A 26003-nucleotide genomic window follows, 5' to 3' on the forward strand; every position below is an offset into this window, starting at 1 on the left:
AGTAATAAAAATGGTTAAAAAAAAAATGTTTAATTTATTTCATTAATAGACAATATTTAAATAAAATAGACCGATAGAAAAAATTTTAAAAAAATAAAAAAAACTTGTATTAGATCATTTTTAATATTCTTTTAATGGTTATAATATTATCGATATTTCTTTTATCCTTAATAATAATAATAAAAAAACCAAGTTCATATCACAGTTTAAGAACGAAAATATTGAATTTTATCATATTATTATCGTTTATTTTGTTTTAAATAAAATGTTACCTGACGTATAATATAGGCTACATTACTGTAGCGTTATTATGATAAAAGTTGGTATTATATTCAACTATTTATTTATTTTTTTAAAAAAAAATTTTAGATTCATTATAAATAATTTTATATAATACAATAAAAACTGAAATAATAACAATAACGCATTGTAAACCAATATAATTAGTATAATTGTACTCGCTTAAAAATGTTATTTTTTTCATCTCTTAAATTTATTATTTCTACTAGGTTCGGTATTTTTTTTTTTATATGCCTGACGAATATTTTTATTTATTATTCTAATCTTTTCTTTTTTAATTTCTTCCTCTCTATTTGAAAATTCATCATTTTGCTGTCTTTGATTTAATTTTTCCTCGATTAATGTGTTGACATATTTGATTTGAGATTCCATTGTATTATTCTTTAATTTATAAGTATTTATATTATATATTTTTTTTATTGTTAAGTATAGATTAGGACTATTACTAGTAATAAAAATGGTTAAAAAAAAAATGTTTAATTTATTTCATTAATAGACAATATTTAAATAAAATAGACCGATAGAAAAAATTTTAAACAAATAAAAAAAACTTGTATTAGATCATTTTTAATATTCTTTTAATGGTTATAATATTATCGATATTTCTTTTATCCTTAATAATAATAATAAAAAAACCAAGTTCATATCACAGTTTAAGAACGAAAATATTGAATTTTATCATATTATTATCGTTTATTTTGTTTTAAATAAAATGTTACCTGACGTATAATATAGGCTACATTACTGTAGCGTTATTATGATAAAAGTTGGTATTATATTCAACTATTTATTTATTTTTTTAAAAAAAAATTTTAGATTCATTATAAATAATTTTATATAATACAATAAAAACTGAAATAATAACAATAAGTACTTACATTTAAATTTCTGTAGATGTTTGAAAAAAAAATGTTGGTGTTCTGCGTATACTTGTGTTCACAATAAAACTGAATGTTTTTAAAAAAATGTTTCCTTATTATATAGTACTCAATTTTCCATCTCTTTAAAAATCTTATAATCAATTGTGTTAATAGAAAGTATACTATTTTTTTTATGATATTCATATTATGTTTACAGAGTCGGAGGTTATATTTTAATACGATATCCGCATTTCTGTAATTAAGAACCTGTTATTATTGCTAAATGCTAAAATATATTAAATAGGTAAAAAAAACTCTGGGTTTAAAGATTATATCATATAACGATAGTGACGAGGTCGTAGTCGTATAATGAACTTTAAATAAAAACATTAACGAACACGTTTCGAAAAATACTGTCAATTCTCAGAACTATGATTAATTTGAGATATTTGCACATTATATACTAAAAAATATGAAATCTGTATATCTGTAAATAAGAATAGTTATTATTGCTAAATGCCAAAATATATTAAATAGATAAAAACATCCTGGGTTTGAAGATTATAGTAATGATGTCGTGGTCGTGTAATGAACTTTATAAAAAAACCGGTTATTATTGTTAAATATATTAAATAGGTAAAAAACTCTAGGTTTAAAGATTATATAGTGACGAGGTCGTAGTCGTATAATGAACTTTAAATAAAAACATTGACCAACACGTTTCGAAAATACTGTCAATTCTCAGAACTATTATTAATTTGAAATATTTGTACATTATATACTAAAAAAAAAAAAATGAAATCTGTATATCTGCAAATAAGAACCTGTTATTATTGTTAAATGTCAAAATATAGTAAATAGGTAAAAAAACCCTGGGTTTAAAGATTATATAGTGGCGAGGTCGTAGTCGTATAATGAACTTTAAATAAAAACAGTCGAACACGTTTCGAAAATACTGGCAATTCTCAGAACTATTATTAATTTGAGTTATTTACATATTATATATTAAACTATGAAATCTGCTTATCTGTAAATAAGAAAAGGTTATTATTGATTAATGTATTAAATAGGTAAAAAAAAAAAAGAAATCTGGTTTTGAAGAATGTAATAACGAGGGTGAGGTCGTATAATGAACTCAGACTACTTGTGACCGGGGAGAGAACACATATATAAGGAAGCCTTTTGATATAACTTTTTCAGTCTACTTCAACGAGTCTACAGCGAGTCCATGTTTTTATACAAATAGTTTTCTATTTTTTTATTAAATTAAAATACTTTTCTAAGTACTTCTAAGTACTTCTCATTCTAAATAATGTCGGTCAATTCATTTAGGAGTGATGATGAAGAATCCTTTGCTGTAAGCGATGTAAGTATAAAAAAAAAAAAATATGTCTATATATTTATATAGATATATTATTTTATATTTAAATAGAATCAAATATTAAGCCATAGTTGGTAAAGATAAATATAACGTTACTATTACTTTTTTAAATGTTGAAATTATTAAACATTTAATTAAAACTGTGTATAAACTAAAAAACATTAACTAATCGCTTAAATATTGTTATAGGTGGATATGATAGAAGCGCAAGATAGAAAAACTGGAACAAAACCGGGTGGTCAAAAGAGGGTATGTGAGAAAAAAAATAATGGAAAAAAATCGAAAAAAGTGAGTGATTTTACATAACCCATCAGGTGAACAAAATTATAATTAAATTATTTTTTTTAAAAGAATGTTTCTTATCGAGATAAAATTGGGAAAATGATGAAAGATCACAAAATTGCACTCGAAGTCAGAAATTCAATGAGCATTCGGCAAGACGATGGGATTTTAATTGTAAAGGCACCTGCTGACGAAAAATCGACTGACTATTGGACGTTGTCGCATTATAAAACAAAAAACATTGAGCATGTTGATTCTAAGGACAGGTGATATATAATATTATTTTACTATCGCGCTTCGAATATAACTAAATAACTATAGTATACATTAATACTATAGTTATTTATTTTTAAAGTAAGATATTATTATAAAAAATAATTTTTGTATGAATATTTTTTATAGATGGAAACATGCTGAGTGTTCGATGAAACTTTCAATAACCGATCAGGCAAAGGACCAAGCCATATCGAGTGAACTAAATGAATTGGTTCAAACACTTTTCGACCGATTTATGAAGGATTCAAAGAAAAAAATTACACGTATTTGATATGTAATAAACTATGTTTATAATAGTGGTGGAAATCATTTAATAAATAATAAAACTTTAATTACAATATATTATGTCTATTTTATTTAAATAAAAAAAAAAAATAATACATTCATAGGTTAAAATAAAAAAAAAAAAAATAATATAAAAATTATTATTAATAGTTAATATATAACTATATAAGCAGTATTAATAAATAATGATATATTTTTTTCGATAGCGAAATATTTTGAAAAAGTCATAATTCATAAATATATATATATTTTTTTTATTACAATATTATTAAATCCTGCAAAATCATGTTTGATAAAGAATTAAAATGAAATTGTAATAGCTCGTACATGAATGAAATATCATCACTTTGTATATTGCTATAGCTGAAATCATAATTTTGAATATATTGGTTTGTAAACTCGTTTCGTTGACAAGACAATGGTAACCCGTTTACGTCAGCCTTGATTAACGCGTAAGCTGTATCGAATGTTTTTTGGTATGATTCCAACTTTTTCTGTTTTTCAACTATATACAAGTCTATACAATGTTGTAATTGTTTTAAACGATGAAGATCAACATGAGATAATGTTATGTAATTATCATTAGAATATAAAACAATAGTTGATTGGTTTACGTTAACAGAGTAGAAAAAGTTGTCTGAAATTCTAACACGTTTACATCGAGTATGTAAATTATTAATAATTGTATTAAAATTGTTTTCACACATTAATGTGCACCACTGTTCTAGATCAAGCGTTACAACTTTTTTAGTTAATTTACATTCTAATAATATAATAATTGAAATCTGTTTATTAACTAGAAGTCCAACCGTCACACTTTTCTTGCTAAAAGGACGGATATCGAACACTGATTTTGATACAACGAGTGATGGATTCATATTATATGTTGATGAGTTCTACCAATGGTGAACACTTTTTGAACAACAATAATTTTCTAAAATATTAAAAAAAAAAAATGTAGTAAAGAGCTATTGTTTTTAAGTATGAATATGATCAGTAGGAAGCTTAGCTTAAACTAGTAATTTTTATTTACTTCTACATATTATATACTAAACCTATGGGGGGGGGGGGTATAGACATTTAAAAAAAAAAAAAAAATGTGAACATGTGGCCAAGTCAGATAACGAGTAAAGGGCTATTATACTTACCTACTTACCTAACCATAGAACCTGAAATTTTATAAACATTAACATATTTAATTTAAACTAGACGCGTTATCCCACTAGGCCACATGTTCACGAGGTATTATATCATGTATTAACACAATTAAATTATTTATTATAATAATAAATATTTATTTACCATAGCATAAAAAAGTTAGAAGTTAGAATCATACAATTTGTCAGAAAACAGTATCATATGACCTAGATTCACAATTACATTCACAAATGTTGTTAATATTACCGTATTTTTTTATCACATTTTCAATAAACTGATTTCCTTTTGATAATAGAACATATATACATTTCGGATTCCATCTTGAGTGTTCGATCCATGGATTATCATCTTTTTCCCAATTATGTAAGATAAGTCCACAGCAAAAACATTCAACGATATCTTTTTTTCCTGAATATATAAAACCGCATTCAGCTAATGAGTATTTATCTTGAGATGAAGTTAGTGGAAATAAATTGAATGTTTTCAATCTTGATGAAAATGTAGTATATTGTGGATGTGCAGGATATACATTGTTTCGTACTAAAGTAACAAGTGAGCAAAAATTGTTGCTAAATTTTCGAAAATTCATTTTTTAAAACTGAAAATATTCACTTACAAAAAAAATGTTTTAACAGAAAATAACAGAACTTGATCAAACGAAGGTTTATTACTAACTGAACTAAAGTGGATTAAATAAACAATTTATAACATTTTTTAAAAAGATACAGTGTAACCAATATGTATGATATACAGGGAAAAAAAAATGGCTTGAGGCGGATAGTCCCGCTTGATTTTTTAAAATCTCCCTGCCTAAAAGTGCTCAGAACATACATTATGGTTTTTGAAAAAACAGTGTTTTTTCGTGTTACAGGGAAAAAAAAAATGGCTTGAGGCGGATAGTCCCGCTTGATTTTTTAAAATCTCCCTGCCCAAAAGTGCTCAGAACATACATTATGGTTTTTGAAAAAACAGTGTTTTTCGTGTTACAGGGAAAAAAAAAATGGCTTGAGGCGGATAGTCCCCCTTAAACTTTTAAAATCTCCCTGCCCAAAAGTGCTCAGAACATACATTATGGTTTTTGAAAAAACAGTGTTTTTCGTGTTACAGGGAAAAAAAAAATGGCTTGAGGGGGAAAGTCCCCCTTAAACTTTTAAAATCTCCCTGCCCAAAAGTGCTCAGAACATACAAATACATACTACTCTGAGACGTCATTGAGCTAGAATTTCAATGAAATGAGATTCAGCGAAGTTGGTATGAAACCTTTAAAGTATAGCGCCGAGATGGGCATATTTTTTTAATCGGGATACAAAAGATAAAAATAAACACGAGCGGCAGATGAGAAGATACATATTTTATGTTTTTCGTAGTTATTATACAATTTACACAACCTAAAATATTATGATTCACGGGCAAACAGGGCCATATTAATCCAAAAGGCCGTAATTTACTCATCTCCGAACTTGTGAATACGGGTGACCGTACTTTAGTCGGTCGTACCGCACAAACCAGGCTGCGGCCGATTTAAATACGTTTATTTGTTTGCGTTTAATACGGAAAAAATATTGAACCACGGAATACGTATATTTCAATTACTATCAGCGTTTTTTTGGTCTTTATGTATAGGCCATATTTCGTACACTACTCTCGTGCATTTGACGTATTCATGTTAACGAATTGTGTCCTAATGATAAAGGAGAAACACTCGAGTTGTGTCCAGACACAAAAGTTGTTTCATTTGATTTTTTTTTTGTCTATATAGCGTAATTTATTTTTTTGTTTTTTAACCAACGTTTAATAGATTTTATTTTTAGTTTTGCTTTGGTTATAATTAATATGATGAATCGACATTCCCATTCGTGTATTAAAAATATATGACGTATAATACTGAAATATTCGAAACGGATAAATGTCTCGATTTGAATTTACCGTCGTACAGCTTGTGTAATATCACTCATCTTTTTCGACAGGCTATGCACACAGATCGTGTGTATCTCATATAAACGTCTACCGGACACAAGTGTTGTGCACCACCCGAGAGTTCCTAGCCCCGAAAAAATGTAGTAAAAACGACTCGGGCAACCTGAAAAAAAAACCCAATGGACACGATTCCGTGTTTGGGACACAACTCTCGTTTCAGCCTTTGCCTCGTCCACGTCGATGCAGTTCACGCCCCTGCCGTGTTTTGTAATCACGCACGGCGTGCACCTTTTACAATAGGCTATATATTGTAATATAGGTATACAACACATTGTCGCTGCGGTATGTGTGTGCGATAAACATATTTCACCGAATTCTTTGTTGCCATCACTGCCAATGGCCCGGTGCTGTACTATTAATTGATGTCGCCTGAAATACTTTCATGCTGTATATTGACTTTAATATAGTACGATATTGTTGATAATATTATCATAAATGCAATAATTCATCCCGTTTGTTTTCGGCATGTATATTAAAATGGGATGTTACAATTAATGTCGCTAAATGCTAAATAAGTTCTCTCAAAACAACAGAGTTTTAATTGTATACAGCTCACTTTTGTCTTTTTTATTTTTTGGCCACCGTCAATGGTTCCTGATATATTTATCTTGGCCATCGACGAGTATGTACACCCACCGTCACTATCACGGTTGGCTATACGCGTAAACAATTATTATTATTATTATTATTATTACTATTATTATTATTATCAATTTTGTCATTTAGTACATTATTATAGTGTAGCCAAGAGAGCTTATTACCGTTTCACTATTATTTATTACTTAATGACTGCGTTGCTGTAATGCTGTCTATTATTATTATCATTGTTATTTATTATTTATTTGGAACAGCAATACAGCCAATTATCACAATTTATTTATTTTTACAATTTTTATAGTTTATAAGCACACACACACACACACACACACACACACACATACACATTCATTATTACACATTTACGTAACTCGTCAGTATTTATTTACCGGTGCTTTCGACCATAGCTAATAATTGAGCTACGCACACACGTGCGCACAACTACACAATTGGTTGGTTATTGTTGAATAGAGTGTTTAAAATGGGATAACATTTTTGAAAAAAATTCTTACCTGGTTTTTTTCAACATTATATTTTTATATGATTGCTTTTATAAAAACTTACTTCAATGTCATATTCGATGGGTGATAGTAACGGTACTTGAGGTCTATTGATACTGGAACCCTTCATTTCAAAACAGCTTCGTCATTCCCACTTCCCGTACTTGGCTACAACCTAAAAATAAAAAAGTTATGTTTATCAGTTTACTTACATTACTTAATTTTAAAGCAGCTTATCAAAAAACAATGATTAAAAACTTCATCTAACGTTTAAAATATACTATAACATTTTATTATTCCGTACTTTATATAATATTTATAAAGTTATTTATTAAAATGTATACCTACATAATAAAATAAAAATAGTATGCCTATTTCCTATATATTATTTATTGTAAAAACCACAAAATCTAAATATTATAGTGTGTTTTGCATTAATAATGTCGATGTGTCTGGCAAAATACAAATTTATTTAGGAAAGTTTCGTCTTAGTTTATTTTATATTTTAGACACTAATTATGTTAACTATTTATTTTTAATTTTTTTTTTTTTGTGAATGGCATTTGCATATTGTTGTCCTTGAATAATTACTGTTGAAATAATTTAATTATACACTTTAGACCTATCTATTGTGTTTTGAGTCAGTATAGCTTTAGTACTCTAGTGACTTTCTAAAAATTATATGGATTTATTCAAAAAGTTATTTTTATAATTTATTGTTTGTGTAAGTAAAAGGTATAGATAATGTATATGTATTAAATTTACTTCTTACATTCATTATAAAATAACTTATTGATAAAAATAGAAAAACGAATTACAATTACCTAGTTATATATTTTGAATTATATTTTTTGTTTTATATTACCAAGTATAGGTAGTATAAATTTTGATATTTTTTAGTTTTGAAAAAACTAAAAATAACGTTGCAGAAATAACTGAATCAATCATTAGTTTTCTATGAAATGTTAAACAATTTTTTATTATTAATAATCATAGTATCATAGTGTTCATAGTTATATTTTTAATTAATAATGTTATTGTTGTAAGCAATTATTAATAAATAATAATTATTAATAAACTTAAATCTCTGAAAACGGTTAGTACTTCAGGATTACTAATTTACATGAATGTCAAAAGTCAATATCAAAAAATGAGGTCAAAAATGATATTCAATGAATTTGTATGTGCAATTGTTGTGATTATTTTCTAGAGTTATAATAATATACGGTAGTCATGACAATTTCAATAATTTTCATATATTATTCAAAAATCCCATTATTATTTACCAGGTACTATACACATTGTTAAATTAAAACAACGCGTGTTTCGATGTATAATAAAAATATATGTATTTTGTAGGTTATAAATCTATATAAATAATATCAAACACATTTAGTATTGGAATTTGGTAGACTAACGCTTTCCGTAAAATATTTTTCCTTGATTTATAAATATAATATAGGTACTGAAAATTCAATTTACTAATTTAGTGGGTTCAAATACCTGATATTTTTCAATATAATTGTATAATTATAAGTATTAATTTTTAGTTTGTATTATTTATACCTATTATTTCTTTTGGTGTCATTTCTTGAAACCTATAAACAATTATATTACAGAAACAGTGTTTTAACATATTCTATAATTATGTTAAGTATGAAATTGAACGGTTTCCAAAATAAATGAAATTTGAATTACAAATTTTAAAAATAATCAAATTTAAGAAACCAATTTTTGTGTGAATATATTGCTCATACAAGCATAAAGTGTATATTCAATAAAATATTTTATTAAATCACAAACAATTATTTTCTAATCTAGTTTTATCGCTTCTTTGTAAGACATTTTTCCTATATATTTTAAGTACATTTTCAATAAAAACATTTTTGGAAACATTTTAAGGACAATTTATCGTTGTTTCCTGTACACTTATTCTGTAGATAAATATAATATTTTAAATTAACTTAATTGATCAAAAAGAAAAAAATGTATGTTCATATAATTTTGTTTGAATACATATAAGAACAAACTTAGCTAAATTGAAAATATTTGTATTAAATGGTATGTATTTGACTCTTGCGTTTGTGTGTTAAATTCGTAAACAGTAATTTACTGACAAAAGGTATCGAACATGCAACCACAATGAACACTATGCTACAGCTCTTAAGTGTATACAATTGTATGGAAATGTTTTATACTATTTTCTCCCCGTACGAGTATAAATAATAAGAAGTAAAAAAAAAATGCTAATGGAACTAATGTACTCGTAGTTATCATGATGAATTTCTGCAGATGAATTTATAAAGGAAATTATGAAACTTGTAAATAAAAATATATAGCGCTACACATTGATCGGTGTTTAAGCAGTCTGTTTTGATTATAATCTGCTTTTGATTGCACTTTGAAATAATTTAGATCTTGAAAAAGTTGTAAGATACTTATTGAAACCAATTATGGCATTTTTTAAATTAGAAATAAGTAATTTTAAGTAATTACCATATTATGATCTCTATTTTTACCTATTATAAATATAATTGCTAATATTATTACAAATTTATAGGTATTATCGAAGCTAGGTTTGTACACGTGTCATGTAGAGTTAAATATTATATTTAAAATTTGTCTTATAGACAGTGTTTAACCGACATTATACTACATTTTCCTACTTATTATTTATTAAATATAAAGAACAGGGACACGACACGATAAGTAAAAGTCCGGATTTAATCAATAAACTGAATTTTTAATAACAAGTTTAAATAGTTTACAGTTGTGGTTGCAGTTTGCTAGACTTAAGTAATAATTTAAAACGAAATTCTTCTGAATTCGAAAAATGTCCTATAGGCTATAGTAGTTACTAGTTACTAACTACTAACTACTAGGTATACATAAATATAAAATGGCAATAAAAGATACTATTAATTGTTAGGAATATTTTATAGGGGAAATTAATATGAGATAATCTATATCTTTTATCCCCTCCACCCACTCAAAGACATGAAATACTATATACTATATACTTTATAGATATAAAATATTATAATCAAATTGTTACCATTAATTTTAATTTTGTTGTTAATAGTTAATATCATTTAAAACAGATTGTTTTAGAACATACTTCAAACATTAAAATATAAATAAAATAAAATAAAATAATTTAATATTTATTTTGTAATGGAAATACATATTTAATTTGTTTTTTACTAAAAAAGTAATTGAAAAATTGTACTTTTTTGTCTTCTTTAGATATATTTGTTTTAACAATGTTCTTAAAGAGATTAAAAGTTATATCGAATTGAAAGCTAATACAGTGAATACTTTTTCGACGGAAACATAGCGGATATTTTTCAATAACGGACAAATGTTCCGGTCCTAACACAACCCAATTGAAATTAATAGATGACGCTCCTCTAAAAAGCGGACACTTCTGAATAATAGACGCAGACAGGTTTTAGTATTCGGATGTGCTTAATATTTATAAATGAAAAATAGCTACATCAAGAAATATGAACCTGTTGTACATACTATTTCTACATTTTTGATAAATGTATATATCTTTATATTATGTAGGTAATTTAATGAATACAATAAAGTATAATATACAATCAATAAATAAGAACTTATACGAACGATAATGACAAATATACACATTACACGAACAGTAATGGCTTATTAATGTTACATATCTACCTTCAGTACCTATCGTATTTATCATGGATCCAGTACGGTCGCGTTTGACATTGAAAAATAAAATTGACATAATAAAATGTTATGATGCAAAGAAACAAAGCGTTCGTGAGTTAGCCACTCAATTTAAAGTTAAAAAATCCAAATCGGAACCATACTTCGCACCGTTGAAATATACATAGGTAATATATATAGCTCAATAATAAATAATAATGATAATAATCTTATGAAAGGTGTATAACCTTAAATAAAATGTATTTTTTTCAAGTCCATAAAATTTAGTATTGCAACGACATAAAAAATATACAATATATATTGTATAATACAATATTATATACATATTATTTTTATTTTTTTTCCCCAATATCGGACAATTCTGACGACCCCGTGAATGATCGCTAATCAGAGGTTTCACTGTACTAAACAACTAAATACTACTTATGTACTGTCAACGTTCACTTTGTTTTAATTGATATTAATATCCGTATCGAAAAGACATTTTTCACCGAATTTTACCTTTAAAAATGAAGCTTTGGTCATTGGTGTTGATACTACAGCCGTTTCGCTCATCGTTCCAAAAATCAACCAACTCGAATAAGTGCTCTTGTAAAAAAAAAAAAGGAGATCTTACGGATAAAAACAATAATTTAGTTGGTGAATCTACGTTTAATTATTACTTTAATGAGTTTAATGTAATACCAAGGTATGCTAATGTAGTTGTGATAACTTTTGATTTAATTGCCATTAGGTTTATTACTCTGAATAATGAGCTCAAAATCCTATTACAGTTTATTATAATACTATTTCGAACATTGGTATTTGTATCTATATATTATATTATGCACATAAAATCATACAAATCTAAGTAACTACATGAAAAATTCTTGAAAAATAGTTAGAAAATACTAAAATATACGTTCCACGCGCATATTCTACTGTGTGACATGAAACGCAAGTGAGGAATAGTGTATAATAATATTATTATTATCAAACATTCCAGTTTTGTAGTGAATATACTGAAACATCTTAACCGATGGTCGTTCGTTGGGTCGTTGCCAAGAACGACCCATTCACAAAACGGTTATTGTCATGTACATTATACACCAAACCCTCACACGAATCCGAAGTAAAATAAAACACATAAAAAGCGAACTAATATTTTTTTATACGTACGAGTACATAGTTTCAACAGTTAAGCTTATGTTTTGTCACACTAAGCACCGCGATTTAATCGTTCAATTCCTAAACAATGTGTCGTTAAAAGAATAATAATAATAACACTTTATCTCTATTTTTGTCGAATGTATATATGTTTACATAAGAAAATATAATATAATATCATATTTACGTTTACCACTTACTCATAAAACGATTTACATACATTGTTGACAAATAAAAAAATATCGGCAAGAAAATAGCATATTTATAAACATGTGAATTTAGGTAATTAGAAATATATCCATATATTGTTTACATGGCATTTGAATATATTCTAAAAGTTTTAACTAAAAATAAATATAAAATAAAATATTTAAAGAACGCAAAGAAAAATGAAACAATGAAATACATTTTAAAAACAAATTGAACAAATAATATACATTAATAAAACTCGGTTTTCTAATAAATTGTTTAGTTAATTTATTCTAACTTTTACGGCTGAAAGTTAATACACAAAAATATATTAATTTTTATATATCACTTTTTAAATAAATACGAAGTTATTTTTATTTAATCACCCAAGTTTCGTATCAAATATTTACGATAAAAAACATTTAGTTCTCATTAATGTCTATATTTAATAATATAATAAATGATTAATTAGGGAATTTGTCCGGGTTGAACTTTAAATTGATCGTAATATCGATTTGTTTGATGCATCTCCCGCAAACTTCATTATTAAAATTTATAATAAAATCCGTCTAATAAGGAGTACACGACATTCCTCAGTAATAAGAAAACCTGGTTTCTTTGTACGTATACGGTAACCTTTGATAAAAACGGAACATTACTAACGTGAAACGGAAAGCAAATGAGACGAAAAACATCCGGAAGATAATCACTGTTCGATACAATGTCGACAACGTCGTGTACATTATATATATACAATATAACATCGGCATGACGATTATATAATGGCATAAAATAATATTCCACCGTACGTCGACATGTCTTGGACGCTTTTTGTTTTTTGCATTTATTTTTTTGGTATTTTTGATATTTATGAAAACCGTGTAATGTAACACGATAATGTAATGTCTGTGTAAAGATCCGGTGGACCAAATTATGATTATTGATTTTAACATGGAAATTATAGGTGCACGATGAATAATAATAATAATAATAATAATAATAATAGTACCTGCTCGATAACACGATTTCACAATAATACATTTCGAGCACCTCTCCTTCCCCCCAGGAATGCGTCGGAAACCTGTCAGCTGCACCTACTCCACGCAGCACTTATCCCTTTTTATTGGAGATTAGCGTAGATATTGTGCCGCTGTATTTGCGAATTGTGGACGATGAGCGGGGCAGTCGGCCGTATCGGATTACTTAATTCCAGATTAGGTAATTAACACACGTGTTATGTACATAATATAAAGGTATATGTATATATAATATATATTTCAGTAATTTAGTGTGGGGAAACTGGTGGTATATGAAGGGTTGTCATGGGCGATTTTGCACGGTCGAACGTTTTTATATCCGCGACCCCTGATGCATGTTCGGTTAGATTTTAATTTCACAGGTGTTGTAGTGTGTATATGTAAACGTTACTGGCAAAACAAATTGGTATAAACGACCGACGATAAACACAACAATCAGTTATTCCGGTTCGTAAACTATGTAGAATATATTACAATCACGTAATATGATTATATTTGATTGTAACTTTCGTTCAGTTTTGAACAAATTAAAACGTCAATTATTGAACTAATTTATATTTTATTCGATAACACGATAATCCATCTCAGACAGTGATTTCTGCTCGGTTCCTATGGTAATTCCACGGTGTTCGACATTTTTCGTTTGGTCAGTCGTAATTGTAATACTATCCGACTTTTCTACACCCGTTTCAAAGTTCATTATTGTTAATATAGCGAACAAAGCCAATTTAATAACGATTTTTTGTCTATACGCTATTCGCCGAAAGTACATTAAACACAATAATTTACTCTCAAAATGTAGGCATATACCTACACAATATACAAAATAAACACGAAACAAATAATCACCAGTCACAAAAAGAATGCATGGTACAATGAACTCAATTATCATTATTATTTTAATCATTTACTATTATAGTTGGGTAGTCACTATTCACTTGATCATACTATATTGTAACTTCATTATATTATTGCAATCAAATTAATAAATATCGTTCTATAGCTTTTAGATTTAAACAAATAATGTTTATAACATTATGTATTTTATTCGTATAGTAGTATTATTATTAAATTCATTCATTTTATATAATATAAATACGCTTTTATTTACTTAAATATTATGTACAATATTTTATAGTCATAACTGATAATAATATATATTTCTAAATTTAGAACTTAAGTGCTTTCTTAGTTGGGACACTGATTTAATTAAAAAAAAAGTATTTAGTTGGTAATATTATATTTAAATTTATAATAAAAAAGTAAACAGTAGTAATGTAGTATTCAAATAATAGGTAATTATAATTAGTTAGCAGTTACGCAGTGTCACAGTTCGGTACGTAGTAAGATATTTTTAATGTATTTATAAAGTACTTAGTACAGTATGAATACACTGAAATAATAATGCATTTTTTTTCATATTTTCACAGAAATGACATAATTGTTTTCAATTAATTTAGAGTTTTTAAATAATAAGTGTGATTATTGTACTATGATAATATTTTTAGGTACTCATGAACTTACATAGTTTAAAAAAAATATATTAAATGTTTTAGTAAAACCTATTTTATTTATTATTTATAAAATACATTTGCAATTTATATACACAAAATAATGCAATGCATAAATAAATTAACAGTTAATATAATAAACCTGAAAATTTGAAAAAAAAAGCATCGACACTGCTTCTAAAACCTTTCAGCCTAATATTATAATAATTAATACTAATTTTACAAAAAATAATACAGAGCAACATTTTTTTTTAAAAAACAATAATCAATGTGGGTATAATAATCGACAAAATCGTTATTTACCTATGTCTTAATAAAGTTATTAAATTAGTAAGTACAATTTATATTCCATCATATAATAGTTGTACATAATTCAAATTTCATAGTTTATACATACTTTTTTAAGTTTAAAACCATCAGTCCCAGTATTATATAGACGTTTGAAACAAAGTTTCTCGAATTATTATTACCATTATAAGGTTTACAATATAAATTCAAAACAATTAATTTGACTTAGTATGAAAATATTATTGGCCTAAGTTATAATTTATAAAATCATAAATAACCATAAATAGTAATAAATGTGTTTAAAGTTAAATAATCATGTTTTTATATAATTTAAATATATATTAGGTTTATTTAATTATGCAGATTAGTTTAGCTATAGTTATACTGATAATGCATCTATTTTTTTTCTAATATCTGGTCGTATATATATTTAATATTAAATAATTATTGATTTAAATTGATTGATCTAATTTAAAAAATAACGATTTGTTATGGTTTACATACGATGCGACGAATGATGATAATTTATATTGTTAATTGTTATGTGTTATAGAAAACGATTTTAGCACTAGTTACGTAGATGATTTTTTTCTTCGGTATTTCTAATATATATTTTTTTATAGTGTTATAAATAATATAAATCATTACACTAATCATCGATAAACCGACTCAGAATACCAATGTTATATTGGACCCTGACTATCTCAAATAAGACCCTTATAATGTTACGATCATAATGATTTTATAAATTTTTAAGGCCCAAAATCCATGGATACGACCTTGATTTTACAGCACACTTCGTCTTTTAGAAGTTAAAATTGTATATCTTTATCAATTTTTCGCTCTGGTTCCAGGTCCATTCAACCCATTAAACCCAATTGGATATTAATAAGCGATATTTTGTATTAATTTATTTTATTTATAATATGAATGTTTAATTTTAAGTCATGATAATTGTTTGCACGTCATAAGAAATTAAAATTACACATATCATATTACCCTTCATACAATAATAGTTATTGGTTGTAGCTTGTACCTATACGGCTAAACATATAATAAATTGTGTTACGGTTACGGAAAAAAAATTAAAAATTCAATATATTATAGATATGTAGATACCTATACATTTATTTACTTAAAATGATTAAGAAATAAGAAGTATACTTGAATAGTTTGTTATTTATGATATTTTTATCATTAGCAATGTAAATATATTATAATAATTAGCATTAGTTGTGTATTAATCAATAGTTATGTAGTGTCTTGTAAATGTCTAAAATAGATAAACTATTTAAGAACAGTAATATAATAATATATATATATAAATAATATTTTTTTAAATTGATATACTTTAAATACATTGCTTATTGGTTAATCCTAAATTTTTAAAACTATTATAGACGCACAATTTTAACATTTTGTTTATAATATTCTACACCAATCTTCAACTAAAATTATTTTGTATTTTTTTGTTATTATAAATGTGCAGTGGGTATATTGGTTTTTTTCGAAATTTTTTGATTTTTATAAAAACAAAAAATTATAAGCAATTATATGTGTTAAATTTTTAAGTATTAAAATACTGAAAATTATACGTTTCTCACTAAAAAAAATTAACGCCTATATTTTTGTAATTTTGATTAAGTTTGTCAAAGTTTTAACTTCAGACGCTTATAAATAAAATAATGTCAATGCGTTTTCAACATGTTTATAATGCTATAAGAACAGATTATGAGAAACTTTGCATTTAACTTTTACTTTTTTTGTAGAGAAAAAATATGTTTATTCACATTGACAAAATAAAAATAAAAAAACTAAAAGATTCTAAAATTTTAAATTCTTAAAATAGCTTAATATTGTTTTTAATATTTAGAAAAATAAATTGTAAATAATAAAATATAACATAATTTTATAATATTAATATTAGTTTCATTATTATATGAAAACTATTTATTTATTTAACTCAAAAAAATAAAAGTATACTTATATTTATGCTGACAGACTGTATTTGCTTAGAATAGTTAGTTCAGTGCTTTACTCAATCACTCGTCATTTACATGTTACGATAGTACAATAAATAAATTACCTATTTTCTCCCTTTTCAACTATTAATTTAGGATCCCCGAGTTTAAAATATTACATGAATTATTTGTATAATTATTGTGGAAGTACATTTTGAGAAATAAATTTTTGTTGTATAATTTCGATGTATTCCGTTGCTTTTTATCAAATTGTATTTACGAAATATATTTTCAACATCATTTGAATAAACAAAAAAAAAATAAAATATATGAATATATGATTAAAATTTAAAATTTGTTATTGTTATAATATATTGTCGGTGTATTTTTATAACATTTTTAAAACCTTCCTTATGTAAAATATTTTAATAAATTCCACTATAGTATATTAAATAAGTTACATATTTTTATTACTTGCATATATTATATATAAATATATATACCTAAGGCGTTAAAGACTAGTGCATGGGACCTCACTTGTGTATAAATATGTCAAAGATGAAAACATTAACAAATTTGTTTCATGTAGACCTTTGTTCTATTTCATAACAGAATTATCGTGTTATGTTTTATTATACAAACTAATAAATGATAAAGGTATAAACATTTTTTCAGGTTGTTTTAGATTCTGAGAAAAGCAATTAATCATTAATTTGACATGATAAGTGTTTATGAGTATTATTTATTTATTTTTAATACGATAAATATTCAATAAAATATTAAGATTTTAAAAAAAATGGAGGTTTAGTTGTAGATACTTGAAATTTTCACAAAATTGTTATATTATTATTATTTTCTATTTACAATACAATTTTGACTTATTTTTGAGCTATTTATAGACATAAAAAATATTAAATATTTTTTTTAGTTTTTTTTTTTTTATTATAAATATCGATTAAAAATTACTAGCTGTGTGGATATGCTTGAAAATTTAATACAAAGCTCCTCATAAATTTTTAATATCTCAATTAAAAAATAACGAAAAACTATAGTCCCAATTTGTTTAATAAGTATTTTGAGTTAGAATTTCAACAAAATTCTTAAAAATCGCGAAAATTAGCAAATTATATTGTAGGTCGAAATTCATAAACATTTTGTTTTTATACCTAAGATTTACAAATGTAATACAAAGATTTTTATTTGTTTTTCAACCTATATATGAACAAAAATACTACCAGAAAGCCAAATCAATTTTTTATGAGCATTTCAAGTTAAAATGTTTACAAAACTACGACATTCGATATTCACTCATAAGATAATTATTTCTCCTTATACTATTTTTAATATTTTCTTGTTTTTATTTTTAAAAAATAACAATTAATACTTGAAATATTTACCAAATGTTTAAAATATTATCATTTAATTTATAATAAAAATATTTTCAAAATATTTCAACTTTATTTGAGCTAATTATAGGCAGGAGATATTTTTTTATTTTATTTTTTTGTTATTTTCTAGAAATATCAATTAATTATTATGTACCTATTGGGTAAAAAATCTTGAAAATGTAATACAAGACCATACGAATGTTATTTTTATAACTATATGTATATACAAATAATAAAAATACATAATCACATTTTTTTTTAAATATACATTTTAAGTTAGAATTTTGATGAATCTTGTCAAAATCATTAACAATTACAAACTATTTTGTCGTTATAAATTCATAAAAACTTTAAATTTTATAATGTAGTTTTAAAAATATTATACAATATTCTTCATACACAATTTATAATAAAAACAGGGAATCTAAAAAATGTATAAAGACAATTATTTTTTATAGACATTTTAAGTTCAAATGTGAATAAAATTACTTATCTAAAGATAAATAACTATTTTAAGAAGACGCCATACTCATATGTGTTCTTTTTACATACATATAACATAGAAAATTTACATTCAGCGTATTCCATTTTATATTGTTAGCTTTAATATTAGAGTGAATTTACCTACTATTAAACTTAAGGGTAAGAATATTACTCATGCCATCTCAAAGGCTTTTATTAATATTTTAATTTTAAAGTTGTATTATTTTTCTTAGCTATAACTCATTTTAAAATGATAATATGAATAAAACCCTATAAAATTCCACGAGTAATATTCTTACCCTTAAGTTTAATAGAAGGTAAATTCATTCTAATATTAAAGCAAACAACATAAAATAGATTCTGCTGAATGAAAATTTTTCGGAAAAAAATATTATCAACCAACTGTAATACTTATACTGTTATGTATAAGTAAAATAAATTATTTTTGTAGGTACATTAAAAAATATACAACATAAAATACTTAGTTATATATGCTGATAGATGGTCTCCGATCAGAATTGTTTTTCGTACATAAATATATATATATTATTGAATTCAAATTTAACACACAACACATAATAGTGAGTCACTCAACACCTAATTTACAGCAGAGCAGTACACATTTGTTTACCTTTTTTTTTTTTTTTTAATTATATCGATTAAAAAATTAAATAAATTATGTATGATGCATTATTATCTAGTCATATTTGACATTCAATAGAATCAACATCAAACAAAAAGACGTTTTATAATTATCGTGTCAAAAAGGATTGTACATATTGCTATACCATAAGATTAAAGTAGGTATATATCATAGAGATAAATTATTATGTTTGTTACTGTTTTTTGTATTTTATAGGTAAGAGCACGGGTAAAATAATCATTGAAGTCATCGACCACGGTTCGTGACTTAATAATAAGGTTGTTTTAGATTTTTATTGTTAACAAGAGTGCATCATACACGGTGATTGGTGTGAGTGATAAACAAATTCAAATCGCCATTATTCTCTGCATGCGTGACCCGTAAACAATCGTTTTGAACCGTGTTTTTTTTTTACGTTAATTTATTCTTGTGTCCCTTCGATCCTCCACATACCACTTTTCCCTGATACTCGGAAGAATACCAATGTGTACCTACTTATAACCGTTAGCACTATTTCTCTAAAATTTGGTGTAAACACGCAACATGTAGTTTTTTATTCCACGCAATAATTTATTATATTTTATAATATACATTCGTAATATATTTCGATAACTGTTGTAGATACTTAGTAGCAAGGTTAAAAAGTTGCATACACAATAAAGCATGATGTTTAGTGGGAATTCGCCAATATATATTATTACCTAGGTTAAATTAACTTTACCAAGTCAATTTTCGGCTAATATAATACCTCGTAAGAAAAATATATTTCCAGCCATACCAATACTCAATAAAATTGTATTATACTCAAAACCGTCCAAGCATTTTTGTTAAAAATATATGTATATCCCTAAATATTTATAATATTTTTTCCAATTTATTACCTATTTCTAAGGATTCAATATTTTTTCCTATTCAACGTTTATTATAGGTATAGTAAACAATAAATAATAGATGAATTCCAAAAATCATTTTTTTTTTTTTTATTATATTTAAATATATTTTATTATTATTTTATATTTTATTTTCGTTTTCAAAACTAAATTTATGATTAATATATTATACTGAATAATTTATATATAACACATCACTTATAAGTTATAAGTTATAACCAACACTGTACATATTTCATAATCAAGAATAATGTAGGACCTTTTTAAAATTAAAATTCTACACATTTAATTTTATTTCACAAATAATAATATTTTTGAATATTTATCAAAAAATTACATCAATTTACTGACTAATGGATGTTTACTTTTCAACCTTTTAAATAAGTTTTTTTTTATTTTAATATTTTTATTAATTAAACAAATATTGAATATTATTAAAATGTATATTACTCGTATTTTATAACCAATAAAAGCAATAAAGTTTTCCATACTTATAAAATTTGCATTAAATGAAAAATTTAGATATTCAGACAGAAATATTGAAAGTTTGATTAAGGGAACAGGATTTTATAAGATTATGATTATGTAATGAAGCGATGCGTAATGTCCAGTCTTGTTTGAAAAAAATATTAACGGTTCGATATTAAAATTAAAGTCTATATAATATTTATCTAGGTAAGTAACCATTTAATAAAAACAATTTTCTATACATTTTAATTTATAAAAAAAAATTAAACTAGTGAAATAATTTAGATTTTATCTGATTCACGTAATTCAAATATCTAAATAAAAAGTAACATGTGAAAAATACACGTTTTATTTTAATTTTAAATTTAATTTTAGTTTTTTCTCAAACATATTCTTTTATAATAAAAGATATTAAAAATTCACTTGTACACTATAAAATACTATTTACATGAACACGCACGTATAAAAATATATGTACATAAAAAGGCATCAATGGTACCGAATAAATAAAATATATGTTATACATTTATTTTTTAAATTAAATCGCATAAGAAAAAAAATGAAAAACACATTTAATTGTGACTATTGTGACACTACTCACATTTTTTTCTATACATGTAGAATCTGATAAACCTAATTTTTGTATTTATTTATTTTATTTATTATATATAATTAATAAAACATTTTAAGATATTTTAAGGTCCTAAACTTCATTATTATTAAGAGGATTCAATTATTAATTAATTTTTGTGAATGTAATTTAAAAATAAAAACCCCTCTAAGTATGATGCTATAATTATTATAATGTATCTTAATTTTCACAACATTATATACGAGTAGGTAATAACTTTTTTTCTCAACAATTGATATCCTTCTTAAAAAATTATAGATAATATTTATGCCTTAGAATGCATAACCGTATAGATATTATTATGTTTTGAAAGAAAATCAAAAACTGTATATCAACCTAATAAACAGATTATGTTATTTTATATTCTGATTAGAACAATGAATTTAGTATTGATTTTACAATGAATTGTGTTTATTTCATAAACAGTAAATATGATAAGTAGTTGAAAGAATGTTTCAATCTTCAAATTCGAAGTTGGTTTTAGATGTAAAATTAGATCTGGTTGGTAATTAAAAGAAGTAAAAAATTCCCAGTATTATATTTTAAATAATACTGGAAAAACAATCAAACAATGTAATGAAATATGCTAACATAAAATGTATTTGGTAAAAAATGTTAAGTATCTACGAGGTTTTAAGTATCTATCTCATAAGATATTATTTTTTACGTGACACCGGTTTTTAAATAAAACCTATTTTGTTATTTTTGTACATCAAAAACAAATAACTGTAAATACTTGACATTTTTACCGAATGATTATGTTAAAATTTCTTACACATAGTACCTGTCCTATAATATTCTAAATATTTCAACTCTTTTTGAGTTGAAATTTGGGAAAAATTATGTATTTAAACGAATAATAATAATGATAATTATTTTGTTATAGTTCAAAAAATGAATTGTTGGGACTTAAAGTTTATATTATACATCTTACGATGCTCAATGACATTTTAAAAAATTAGATACAATTTTAGATATTACTTATGTATACCGCATGCACCGTATGAACCTATTTATACTTTTTTACAGTAAGGTGGTATTAACTTAAAAGTTAAAAGTTAATAACAATATTATAATAAGGTATACATATCAGAATAATTGTTTTTTTAAATAATTGTTTAATAATTATTATATATCAATAATATAATAAATGCAATATTGCATTAAAACATACGTTTTTGGCGACAATTAAATGGACCTACGGTAATAAAAATAGTAAAATTAATTGTATTTATAGAAATATCAAAAAACATATCATGACGACCATGACGTGTACTTTTGATAAAAACTGATACACCATCTCCACTCAAAATCGTTTTTCGTATACAATTATTATGTCATTAAATCTAAATTTAGCACATCCAATACAATGACCCACTCAACACCAAATTTACAGCAAAATGGTACCCACTTGCCCGACTTTTTAATTTCAATAAGACCATAACATAAGTAATGTACAATATTAAAGTTAATTATCAGGTACCTATATAAAATCTATAAATTGTATAATTAAAATAGAAAAATACGATTTGAAAACATAACATATCTATAATTAATAAAAATCTATTTTAATAAAGAATTCACTCTTATATACATATATAAATCAAATCAATGTATTGTTTTAGTAAAAAATGTCATTGTCGTATGTAACTGTGCTATGTGCGTCTGTATCTATTCGACACTTTGTCATACTTACATGACTGATCTGTAAATAATGCTAATTTTATTAAGTCATTTTCACATTATGAAAATATATATTTCATTCTGCACACCAAGACTTGGGTATATGTTGCACAGCTGTCTTAGTACTGAAATCATTCCACAATAATTTATGATTGATCGGATTGAACATGTCTAGTCATGTGAGTGACAATGATAATAATAAATCTCATCCTGCCATCCGCTTCTATTCGCTTAATACATTAATAGATTTCTAATTGGAAACCATATGAAAACTTAACAAATAATTAATATGCTATATTATGTTTCCATTCGGGATAATAGCTTAACTCCCAAACTATCTAGTCTAATATTCACCTATGTTCTGATAAAATGTATTTATAATACTTAAGATATCGAGTTTCATTAACCCCGTTTACACCTAAATCAATTTTAATCCCGTGAAATACAATGAGTAAAATAGCTATAAAATGTTAGTATTAAATTGGTTAGTATGTTAAATTATTCAGCCAAAGTGGAATCAATAAGAAAAAAATCATTACAAGTAAAACCATGGGGTAAGAGTGTCAAGCTTGTACTATTATATTATATAGAAACGAAACATTAGACATTTCGTAAATGAATAGAATATAGGCGACACAATGATTTATGAACGGTTCAACAGACATGATATGAATATTATAATGGATCTCTAGTTTTGAAAATGTGGTGAGTTATATCATCAAATATACACGTTGGATAATACTATGTTACGATATCTAAATATCTAACCAAAAATTATTATATTATTATTTTTTAAATTTAATAAGACTTTTAATTTGAATTTTAACAATATCTGTAAAAATCACAATCATTTCATCATTTGAAAATTATTTTGTAGCTAAAAATAGATAAAACAATACAATTTAACACTTAAATTTGGAAAATGTAATACAAAATTCCTATAGTTGATATTTTAAAAAAAAAAGGTTAAACCATTTTTTTACATGTTTAATAAACATTAGGTTAAGTTCAAATATAGAAAATATTGGATATTATAGGCCAAATAATAATTTATATTCAATTGATTTTTTATTTACTTATTTTTTATTTCAAAAAATACGTAGATTTTATAATCATTTTAATTCCAAATTCTGTCAAATTTTAAATATTTGAAAAATATATAATACCACGTTCCTCATAGGTTGTTATCATTTAAACTTAAAAATATGAAAAATACATATGATGTACAATTTATTTTTAAAAATGTGAGTGCACCTTAGTATTTAGTGATATATTATATTGATTACAGTGGTGAATTCGATGATGAGACGCACTTAAAACCTATTATAGACCAAAGTGAGTTTCTGTTTTTTTTTTTTTTAAATAGTTAATCTGTAACGTTTTATATTTCCAAAAAATAAATAGATAACACAATATATTAATAATATCTCAGTATTTTTTTTTTATTTAACTTTAATATGTATATATATTACAATATAAAAAAGTTATAAAGTTATAATAAAATATAAGTTGATTTACCCCTCCTTTTTAAAAAATATGAAATGCTTAATACATTGATTTTATTACTTAATATGTATAATCAATACTAATTAAACAGTTGATTATAAATTAATTTAAGCTTGAATACATTTTAATCTAATTTAAAAACATTTAATCAATCAAAATATTGTTTTGCAACATAAAATTATAAAATTAATCTCATATAATGTATAATTAATTTCAAATATTTTGAATTCTTTTATTCGTTTTATTCTGAAGAAAACTTACTTGAGCGCTATACATCAATTGTTACTCTATAAACATAAATCATGTCATTGTGATAATTTTTATGATTAAATACTATTACAAACAACAAAAATACGATTAAAGATATTTAAAAGTCTTACAAGTTATAGTATACTATATCCAAAAATATTAAATCTAAAATACGACATGTACGACATAGTCATTCAAAGACTATACTTGTTTTAATACTTTATGACCAAATTCAATTAAATGTAATTAAAAATATTAATACTCAAAAAATAACAATAATGACACACTAATCTTGAGAAAATATAATCAAGAAAACCTTTAGTTTGATATTTTCATTTGATTTAAATATTATAATAAATGCCTGATATAATAGATATTATATTTTATCAGCGGATTTAAAAAGTAATATTTGATAAACAAATATTTTTTTATACAATAAACTGCCTTCTTTATTTCTAACCTCGTATATATTTATGTGTTATGTACCGATATTATACAAAAAGAAATGTATTTAAAGTCCAATAGCTGTTGTACTTATTGTCACCATTAAATTCAATAGTGTAGTTTGTTTGATAATTGTGTATATTTTACAAATTGCTTGTTCATTCTGTG

At 24.5% G+C, this 26003-nt stretch overlaps 3 protein-coding genes across 3 annotated transcripts in view; 1 reads left to right on the forward strand and 2 right to left on the reverse strand.

The window, feature by feature from the left end:
- Positions 1–26003, reverse strand: part of LOC132924526 (uncharacterized) — a 285094-nt gene that overhangs the window by 132502 nt on the left and 126589 nt on the right. Inside the window, exon 3 of the mRNA XM_060988891.1 lies at positions 7681–7791. Coding sequence (XP_060844874.1) covers positions 7681–7746 — 66 coding nt within the window. The 5' untranslated portion in view covers positions 7747–7791. The remainder of the gene's footprint in view (positions 1–7680; positions 7792–26003) is intronic.
- On the forward strand, positions 1587–3439 carry LOC132925057 (uncharacterized). The gene is made up of 4 exons (XM_060989484.1): positions 1587–2526; positions 2731–2829; positions 2893–3089; positions 3226–3439. The coding sequence occupies exons 1-4, from the start codon at positions 2473–2475 to the stop codon at positions 3368–3370; spliced, it is 495 nt and encodes a 164-aa protein (XP_060845467.1). The 5' UTR covers positions 1587–2472; the 3' UTR covers positions 3371–3439.
- Positions 4232–5223, reverse strand: LOC132927453 (death-associated inhibitor of apoptosis 2-like). The gene is made up of 2 exons (XM_060991990.1): positions 4789–5223; positions 4232–4318 (listed from the first exon to the last, which is right to left on the reverse strand). Exons 1-2 carry the CDS (start codon positions 5129–5131, stop codon positions 4281–4283), a joined length of 381 nt encoding a protein of 126 aa, XP_060847973.1. The 5' UTR covers positions 5132–5223; the 3' UTR covers positions 4232–4280.

Source organism: Rhopalosiphum padi, chromosome 3 (genome assembly GCF_020882245.1).
Source record: "Rhopalosiphum padi isolate XX-2018 chromosome 3, ASM2088224v1, whole genome shotgun sequence".
In the NCBI taxonomy this organism is placed as follows: Eukaryota; Metazoa; Arthropoda; class Insecta; order Hemiptera; family Aphididae; genus Rhopalosiphum; species Rhopalosiphum padi.

Excerpts from the sequence above, each read along its gene's own strand:
- LOC132925057 (XM_060989484.1), top strand. The coding sequence starts at position 2,473 with ATGTCGGTCAATTCATTTAGGAGTGATGATGAAGAATCCTTTGCTGTA. Across the intron at positions 2,527-2,730 it reads AATCCTTTGCTGTAAGCGAT|GTGGATATGATAGAAGCGCA; the intron begins GTAAGTATAAAA and ends ATATTGTTATAG. Across the intron at positions 2,830-2,892 it reads ATGGAAAAAAATCGAAAAAA|AATGTTTCTTATCGAGATAA; the intron begins GTGAGTGATTTT and ends TTTTTTTAAAAG.
- LOC132927453 (XM_060991990.1), bottom strand. The coding sequence starts at position 5,131 with ATGAATTTTCGAAAATTTAGCAACAATTTTTGCTCACTTGTTACTTTA. Across the intron at positions 4,319-4,788 it reads AAATGTGATAAAAAAATACG|AAAATTATTGTTGTTCAAAA; the intron begins GTAATATTAACA and ends TTAATATTTTAG.